At 36.3% G+C, this 10,511-nt stretch overlaps 1 protein-coding gene across 1 annotated transcript; it reads left to right on the forward strand.

Annotated features, from left to right (window-relative positions):
• Window positions 1–7,401: 7,401 nt before the first annotated feature.
• On the forward strand, window positions 7,402–7,986 carry LOC131046976 (disease resistance response protein 206-like). Its single transcript, XM_057980793.2, has one exon. The coding sequence runs from the start codon at window positions 7,402–7,404 to the stop codon at window positions 7,984–7,986; it is 585 nt and encodes a 194-aa protein (XP_057836776.1).
• The last annotated feature ends 2,525 nt before the right edge of the window (window positions 7,987–10,511 follow it).

Genomic DNA, 10,511 nt, shown 5'->3' on the forward strand with positions numbered 1-10,511 from the left:
GCTCACCAACTTGGATCCCAAGAGTTTTGATACAATCCAAGATTACGTCACCAAAGAAAATGAGCTAAGAGAAAATCTTAAGGATTGTGGAATTGACAAAAAGGATTCTTAGTTGATATTAAACTTGTTGGACAAGCTTGCACTATAATATGCAACATTTGTTTCAAGCTTCCAAACTCATCATTTGACAGTGGGGAGTTCCTACATTATGCCTTCATTTGATACTTTCATAGAAATGTTGATATTGGAACAATCTAAGTTGTTGAACATGGGGCTTCTCAAGTCTTCAAAGTCCAAGGCTTTGGTGGCTAATCAAGGGAGTCAAGGGAGTCAAGGAAAAGATTTCAACAACAACAAGAAGCAATCTAAGTCAAAGCCACAATAGGAAATAGGACAATCATCCTCTCCATCACAAGGAAATTTTTCATCCTCTTCCAAGAAGGGGACTCCACCTAAGAAGGATAAACCAACTTGTGCATATTGCAAGAAGTATGGCCATGATGAGCATCGGTGCCACACCAAGAAAGTTGATGAGTTGACAAATCTTCTTAAGAAAAACAAAATCAACTTTCCATCTGCCTACACAAAGAAGGATTCATCTCCTTCCTCTTCCTCACAGTCTAAGGGAAAAGGGCAAGCATTTGTGGCTACAACAGGTTCTTCACAGTAGTGGATACTTGACTCGGGTACCTCTTATAACATGGGTTGTACAAAGGAGCAGTTTTCTTCATTGGAGCCATCAAAGGTACCTCACATTTACATAGGTGATAATACACAAGTTGAGGTAGAAGGGAAAGGTTCAGTTGACATGGATGATGGAACATTTGAGAATGTTCTCTATGTTCCTAACTTATCTACCAACCTTCTCTCTATCTACCAAATCACTCCCTATGGGAATGGGAAAAAGGTTGAGTTTACACTTGATTCAGTTGCGGTAAAGGAACTTGATGATGATTCCTTGGTAGCAGTGGGACAAGTCAATGACAACTCAAGGCTTTATTCATTCTCCCACTTTGTGCCAAGTTCTCCTTCCAGGGCCTTGCTTACTCATTCAAATTTAGAAAGTAAGCTATGGCATGAGTGGTTTGGTCACCTCAACTACTGCTATCTTCAACGGATCAACACTAAAGACATGGTCACAGCTCTACCTTGAATCAATTTTTCAGAGGGTGTATGTTCAGGATGTTCCATGGGCAAGCATCCTGAGGAGAAGTTTGATAAGGGGAAAGCTTGGAGAGCTTTGGAAGTTCTTCAACTTGTTCACAGTGATGTAGCAGGTCCATTTCTAGCACCTTCATTTAGTAAGGCTTGCTATGTCCTCACCTTCATTGATGACTACTCCCGCTTCACTTGGGTCTACTTTCTTATTCATAAGAGTGAAGAATTTGACAGATTTTGGAACTTCAAGACTCATGTGGAGAAGCAATCCAGGAAAGTGGTCAAGATTCTTCACACAGATAATCGAAGGGAATATTGAACAAAAGACTTGAGGATTTTTGTACATTTGAGGGGATTGATCTTCAACATTCTGTTGCATACACTCCACAGCAAAATGGAGTTGTAGAGCGCAAGAATAGAACTCTCAAATAAATGGCTAGTTGTATGATACATGCATGTTCTCTTGATCCCGCATTTTGGGAAGAGGCTATCAATTGTGCCACACACATCCAGAATCAGGTTCCTCACAAAGATTTGCAAGGTTTTACTCCTTTTGAGGCTTGGGCTGGTAGAAAACTGATTGATAGACATTTCAGAGTCTTTGGGTGTCTAGCATGGGCTCGCATACCTCTGCAGAAACGCAAGGCATTGGTACCTCAAAGTAGGCCTTGTATTTTTGTTGGATATCATGAGGGTGTTAGGGCATATAGATTGATGGATCCTAAGACACATGAGGTGTTCATTGAGAGGAGTGTTCAATTTGAGGAAAGCTCTCATAGCTTAGAGTCTCTACCTCCTCCACCTTCCTCCATTGTGGATAGTCATGATAGTGATTCAAATGATGAGACTCCTTCAACTCTGACTCACAGGGTTACACCTCCACAGGGTCCACTTGCAGTTGACGAGCCTTGTTCTCCACCTCCACCTAGACCTCGTTGGGCTCGACAGACACTTGAGTCAGCGGGTTCTCTTGTTGGGGGTCCTTCAGATACATAGAGAACTCAATCACAACATTAGGACCTTCCACATGTTCTCATTGCTACCGCTTTCGATCCATAGACATTTCAGGAAGCATGAGGGGTTCTTGAGTGGGACCAAGCTATGGAGGAAGAGTATAGTTCCTTGATGAGGAACAACACATGGGAGTTAGTCCCTCTCCCTAAGGGGAGAAAGATGGTTCGATTTAAGTGGATCTATCGGACCAAGTTTGCAGTGGATGGTAGTGTGACTAAGTATAAGGCTTAGCTTATTGCGAAAGGTTTCTCTAAGGTTCCAAGTGTTGACTATACTGAGACCTTTGCGCCCATAGCCAAGATGAACTCCATTCGTTTGACACTTGCTATTTCCGCAACTCATGGTTGGGTTGTACATCAAATGGATGTGAAGAGTGCTTTTCCTCATGGGGATCTTTATGAGGAGATTTATATGGAGTAGCCACAAGGTTTTATCTAGGATTCTTCCTTGGTTTGCAAACTAAGGAAATCTCTCTATGGCCTTAAGTAGCCCCCTAAGGCTTGGTATGCCAAGATGGATTCCTTTCTTCTCTTAGCAGGGTTCACCAAGTATCATTCTGATCTGAATGTCTACATTTTGCAACAGGATGACTCTCACTTGATACTTGTTCTCTATGTTGATGATTTGATCATTATAGGGAGCACCGCATCCATCATTAGCAGGGTCAAATCGGCTTTGCATGACAAATTTGCTATGACTGACCTGGGTATTTTGCACTACTTTCTCGAGATAGAGATTTCACAGTCATCTTTTTGGATTACACTATCACAGCCCAAGTATGCTCTTGATCTACTTGCAGACTTTCATATGGTTGATTGTAAGCCTGCCCTGACTCCCTTTCTTTCAGGAGTCAAGCTTGAGGCTCAGTGCTCTTCTCCACTAGTTGATGCCACATTGTATCATCAGCTTGTAGGTAGTCTCATCTACTTGACTCACACACACCCAGATATTTCATTTGTAGTTGGCATGGTTTCCCGCTTCATGAAGGAACCACATGAGCTTCGTTGGAAAGCCGCCAAACACATCCTTCATTACATCCAAGGTACACATCACTATGGGATTCACTATGCATCAGGCATAGGACTTCGCTTGGTTGGTTACACAGACTCCGATTGGGCTGGCGATCTTGATGATCATAAGTCTACTTCAGGTTACAACTTTCACCTTGGTTTGGCCCCATTTGTTGGTAGAGCTAGAAGCAGCAAGCTATTGCTCTTTCTTTGAATGAGGCTGAGTATCGAGGAGTTGTTAACGCAACGACTGAGACCATTTGGCTTCAGTAGATTCTCATAGATTTTGGGTTCACCACTCCACGGCCGACAGTTCTACATTGTGACAATAAGAGTGCTATTGCAATCTCGAAGAACCCGGTCCAACATCAGTGGACCAAACACATCGAGATCCATATGCACTACATCCAAAAGTTGTTTTAGGAGCAGGTCATTGATTTGTAGTATTTTCCTACAACGGAGTAGGTTGCAAACATATTCACCAAACCTTTCACCGAGAGTAAGTTCCAATAGTTGCAAGCTCTCTTGGGGGTGTAGGATGTCTCATTAAGGGGGTCAGCTGACTTCTCCTTCCTCTCTTATGGGGGGACTTTTTCCTCTTTGAGGTTTTGTCCTTCTTCGTTGAGAGTCTTTTGTACATTCATCTCTCTTTTGGGTGGGAGTTTTTTCCCACTGGGTTTTCTCCCTTTCTCTGTTTGTGAGAGATTGCATTGCATAGTTTTGCTTGCATTTGCATATTGTACATAGGTACCTATCATTGTTGACTTGAGTCTTGATTCCCCTAAGTTGCACTTAAGGGGGGGTGTTGGTGTAAATAAATATTCATCATGGATATTATTACACTTTAATTAAGTTAACTTAGGATAATGCATCTTATCGTAATTTGGATATGAGACACTTAGGGAAGTGTGCACATAGGGATATAGCTTGTAGGAGAAATTCCACCTTTTGTGGTCTTATTTTGTTGTTACACTCGACATTCGGTGGGTCATCCACCTCTTGTGGAATATTATATTATTTCTCCTACCTACCCCTAGTATTTCTTACCTACCCTTGTTTCTCATTGAACCACATGTCATGATTGTGTGGTCGTATATCCACATGGCCTTGCCTATATAAGAAAGCGCATATTCATTGTATTGGTGAATCCAATTGATCATTTGTATATTGATGAGAATACAGTTTGTTCTTGTCATTCTTTTGTCTCTCTTTTATACTTTTCATTGTGTCCTTGATCTTGGCAAAATCTCACACTAGTAAATGTGATCTAGAAAACAAAGGCTATGACATTGAAAAAGTGGATATTTGATTGAATCAAGACCATATCCACACAAATGGGTTTTTAGCTCCCATTTCCCCAGATGAAGACATTTGTTATTTTTTTGACACATTTTGATTTTTTGTAGGTGTCATATCCAAGGTGAAATTTCTTGTTTTCATATTAGCTAATCTTGTCCCCGCAAGCTACTTTCATGGAAAATATAATGAATAATCCAAGGGTCAAATCTATGTCAAATAAAACCGACTCATTTATGTAAGGGTGTCCTTGCCTAACTTCTTTCATGGATATGACTATGTTCATGCAAAAAAGATTTCATATCAATGCCCATGTTCACGCTCAATAGGTTGATCAACAACTCATGCCACCTTTGTTCACTAGGTGTATGCACTAGTATTGGCAAGGAAAGTGATTACTTTTCGTGGGATATGTGAAAATGGGAAAGTAGCATGATCTCCAAACCTCCCAATTGATCTTCGAAGGGCACTTCACATTCATCCCTTGTATGATTCAAATCCTCTCTTGATGTCGACACATGTCAAGGATCATGCATGGTGAATATGGTGACCTTTTTTAGGCACATAAGGTGCCATTTTTGGCTCCATCTTCTTAGTAGTGAATGTCGTTTCCTATTTTGTACTCATCATGGAATACAAGCCCCTCAACCATAGAATCTTTGTCTAAATTTCTTGTTGGGAATTCTCCACCTCAAGAGCCTTTACACTAGAGCACATGAAGCGTATTTTCTCTTGGGACTATTCCAAGGCCCAAAGAGTGATTATAACTATCATTGTGGAAGAATTTGTTTATCCTAAGGCTTCGACACACCTTTATCCCTCTCAGGAAGTTTCTACATTTCTTTCAAATTCTCTTGATATCTTACAAAATTATGGCTCCTTCTTGTATTTGTGGTCTGAGTATATTATGCAAGACATTGTGTTTGTTGATAATCTAGATAAGGTGGTTAGAGGGTATGAATTGTTCAATGGTAAGGGCTAGGTAGGGGGTATTGTTCCAAAAAGCTTTCTAGGTAAGAAACCCTAGTATTTCAAATTGTACAGTACAATGATGATTATCTTGGAGTTGAACAATTGTAAATGTTTTGAGGGAGAATTAGGGACTTTTTAAAATCTCATCTTCCCATCTAAGGCTACTCTTTTCTTTGACCTATTATATGCTCTTCACTAGCTCATGCTCCATCAACCTCACCATCAAAAGTTAGAGAAGCCTCTTTTGAACATGTATCAACATAAAAACACCAACGAAGACTTTGTCGAGTACAGGTTTGGTGTCATTCTTCCTCATAAGTCTTAACAATGTTGATGTTGAAGGAATGGGGGAGGCTAATGCTCAAAGTTAGTCTGACAAGTCACATATGTTGTTTTGTTTTATAGCTCTCTATAGTTTTTTGTCCCTTGGCGTCAAACTATTCAGAATTTTGTTATTTTTCTTCCCTTGCCATATTTAGGGATGTTTATAGTTATTGGGTTTCTAGCCCTATGTAAACACCCTATTTAATTTGGTTCATTTGGAGAGTGAGTATCAATCTCTACTAGCATCATTTTGGTGTTAGGTTTCTTAGCTTTTAGTTTGTCTTGGTTGGTGAATGAGCATGGCTCCCTGCAACTCTGATAAGTTTTCTCTTCTCTACTCATATTTTGTAAATGTTTTTTAATTTTCCTTATTAATATATCTATGCACTTGCACTTTGCCTTTATAAAAGAAAACAATAGCATAAGATTTGTTCCATACCCATAAGACTAAAAGTGAGTTTATTCAAATAGTAATAAATTCAAACATTAGAGAAATGTATTAATATGTGTGCATTTACTAAATAAAGTAGAAGCTATAAATAATCTAAATACACTAAATCCAACTAAAATAAAATTATATCATTTGTCAATATATGCACACATCAAAAAATTCCTTGAAATAAAACCAGAAAATAACATAAATATAAATAAAATACAATTAAAATCAATTTTATATACTTCTCCACACAAAAAAAATAATATACATACATAAAATACAATTAAAATTAATTATATATACTTTTCCACACAAATAAAATACTATACATACATAATTTACCTTAGCCTTTCTTCTGCATGGTATATACCACATTTTCAACGACTTATATAGTTTCACTTCGAGGAGTCCATGTAATTTTATGATAGCTACTACATTTGATGATAATTGAGGTCTCTGTTTTATCCTACCCATGATTTAATTTCAGAGAATCCATGGCTCCTATTAAGCCAAAGGATTTAAGACAAACGTTACTGGCTTTATCTTCCAGGCTTTACATTTAAGCCAAAAGTTACTGGCTTCAATATCTTACAGGCTTTGCATATGATTTTCATCTAAAGAATACGCTTTCCCTGACTATTCATCGATAAATAAGTAAAATGACATGTCATCTAACTGGTCTGGAACAAAGTGCAAGTATACATTAAGGTCGCCGAGATCATATAGCAGTTATTATGGATTTGATCTGATATTTTGATAGTTAGTGTACTTGTGATATCTCACCCATTTGTTTGGGTATGGTTGGTTGGATATTACGTCTACTTGTTATGTTTCAACCTATTTTCAGGTAAGGTTTGTTTGATATGTTTGCATTATGTTGATGAAAGCGAGATCCCTATTTTGCCATGTCTATGTCTCATACGAAGCCAAAGGACTGAAGCCAAAACTTACTGGCTTCATCTTGCTGGTCTTTGATATGATTTACATTTGAAGAAAACGTTCTTCCTTTTGTATTAATCGATTAAGTAAAAATCACATATCTAAATAAATATAATAATAATACAGTGCAAAGAGACGATAATGCCCGCATGATCACAGTGCAACTATGATGGAAGCTATATAAGGCATGTATTCCACCTTGTGAAGTACTACGCATTACTGATATCTGGTATACTAGAGATTTCAAGAGATATGGCTTCTGAGTATTGTGGTAGAATACAATTTAATTTGTGCTTTGTGTGGCTTCTGTTCTCTTCCATAATGCTCAGAAATGTAGATTGCTATGGATGGAAGAAACAACTTCCAATGCCATGTAAGAATTTAGTGTTGTACTTTCATGATATACTTTACAATGGCACAAACTTTCAGAATGCAACTTCTGCGCTGGTTGCAGCCCCTCAATGGGGTAATCTCACTGCTTATGCTACTCCTTTCAGGTTTGGAGATGTGGTTGTGTTTGACGATCCTATTACTCTTAACAATAATCTGCACTCTCCTCCCGTTGGAAGAGCGCAGGGATTTTATCTCTACAACATGAAGACTAATTATAATGCTTGGCTTGGGTTCACATTTGTGCTGAATTCAACGGATTATAAGGGCACCATCACTTTCAATGGTGCCGACCCTTTGACGGCTCCGTCCAGAGATATATCCGTAGTGGGTGGAACGGGAGACTTCCTAATGGCGAGAGGAATTGCCACCCTTTCTACCAATTCACTGGAGGGAACTGTTTATTTCCGCCTCAAGGTTAACATCACACTCTATGAGTGTTATTGATAATTATTTGGAGAGTCTTTATTTAGAGAATAATGTGTTGGACTGTTTGCTTTATGGAGTTGTATTGTTGGAAATAAGTCAATACAATAGATCACATTTTATGTTTGAGTTTTAGTTGGTTTATATGAACCTGGAGCTCAACATTTGATATAGAAGTTAGGTTAAAAGCTCCAAGCTTCTATATTGTGGCTTAGGGTGATAGTAATAAGTTAATGAATTGGTTAAAGAGGGCCAATAACTTGGTTAGTAGAGCACTCTAAAAATAAATAGAAGGTCTTAGGTTTGAGTTGAAATTAGTCTATGGGATTGAAACTCAATATATGTGTTATGTTAAGTTTACTCATTTAAATAAATGTAATGGTGGGTGTTAATTGCATGTATGTTTAGAGTATATTTAAGAGATGAAATAAATTTTAGAGGTTTGAACTTCTTTTTGTGTTGTAATAGATTTCAAAGATTACGTTATAGAATTTCTTTCATCATTAAATTAATTACTGAAAAGAAATATATTTGTAAGTTTTTGATAAAATAATAATGTTTTATAAAAAATTATTAATATATTTACATAAAAAATTTAAACAAGTAAATAATTAAAAAACAAAGAAAATTTATCATTAAAAATATTATCATATTTTTTAAATTATGAGAGAAAATATTTAGCAAAAGGTACAACAATTTACACATGCTATTGTAGATGGACTTGTATAATTAAAATGAGAATCAATTGAAAAGTGTTACAACATTTTTTTATAGAATTTTGAATTCAAGTATGACAATTGGAGCTTAAAGTGCAATATTGGCTTCTACAAGGCTAAGTATTTAGCTATTATATCAAAATTCGTTCATATTGAAAACATATTTTTTATATACATAAAAATAAAGCTGGTATTTTCGAATAGAAGTGTTTTGATGTAAATAACCTCAAGTTAAAATATATTGAAATTCTCAAGCATAGGTGATGATTCATAATATACAACTATTTGAATGGATTGAAATCTTTCAACTCAATTTATTTTCAATATAAACTTGTAAAAAGTGAACAATTAACTAATTTATAGTACTTATTAAACTTAAGATAATGTTGCAAACAACTAACTATATGTCCTCATAAAATTTAAGTAATTTTAGTGTAATCTAAATTTAAGTGTATTTTGCAATCTTAAATATCAACCCATAATTCTAAGATAACATTACTTTTATTCATATTTAAGTATTGATAGTGTACATTAAATATCCATTATATATATATATTCTTTTAATCATTAAAGAGCTATAGCTAAAATATATTAAAATAAAGTAATATTAAATGTGTAACAATCTAATGAACTTGCCAAAATAGGAACATACAAGCATGGAATTGCCCAACCAAGGCAAGAGAAACCAAGGAGATGGAAATAAAATTTTTTTAGGTCTCATACGAATGACCTAGAAAAACTATTGAAAATCCAAAAATATAAACCTATCTTAAAAATTTGGAGATTGATAAGAAGTGGTAACAAAGCCATGGCTCGAACCAGAGGAAGTAAGAGCCAAATCTATACCCGAGATGATATGTCCATTTGCAGAGACTTCTTCATGAGAAAACTAGAGAAGGGGGACATGGGGAAGCAAACAAACTCCTCCAAAGACTTCGGACCAAGTTGCTGAATGATTTCTTCTAGCTTTGCCACTCAAGAATTAATTCTCTTTTCTAGAGCAAAGAAGGCAACACCATCATCCTCTAGGTATTCTTTGATCCAATTATTTTCTTTAATCTTGAAAAAAAGAAACAAATTGCAAAGAAAATTTAAATTTTCCTTTATTCCAAATTTGTTGGTCTAGAAGACTTTCTTATCTTCATAAAGAATGGGAAACCATGGAGGGGATTCATAACCATATAGTCCTTAGGGAGAGGAATAGTGAGGTTTTCATCAATATTTCTCATAACCCTACGTAAATCTCCCAATAATGCCGTCTTGAAAACCTTTCTACAAACACTTTCAGTCTTTTCTTTGGAAAGACTTGTGTGGAGTAGAATAGCCATGAAGACTGCTAAGATTTCCATATTCACCCTATATTTATGGTCTTTCCTTAGAAATTCATCTCTAATAATTCTCTTAACAGTTCTCACAATCACAAAAAAAGACACATTAAAAACTTCTAGTAGACATTTCTCCTTTTATCTCTTCCAAGAATTAGTAGGCATTTCTCCTTTGATCTCTTCCAAGAATTCCATCTACCTTTTCAAGGCAATTAAATTGGAGAATCCATCTCATCCTTTGGTGTAACGTCCCCTTTTAGGATAAATAGGAATAATGGGACAATTACTTGAATTCCTTATAATTACAATATCTAGTATCTCTGTTGTGTCCAATATGGTAATATAAATATGCAATGAGATAGAATATGATATTGCTTATAGCAGTATGGATTTGTTGTCTCTGATATAAACACTTAAAGCATGCAATGTCTGATCCGTACTATCGCTGATAGCAACATAGTTTTTGTGTCTGATCTTATGTATTAACTCACAATAATAATGTTGA

This window comes from Cryptomeria japonica, chromosome 9 (genome assembly GCF_030272615.1).
Source record: "Cryptomeria japonica chromosome 9, Sugi_1.0, whole genome shotgun sequence".
NCBI lineage: Eukaryota > Viridiplantae > Streptophyta > Pinopsida > Cupressales > Cupressaceae > Cryptomeria > Cryptomeria japonica.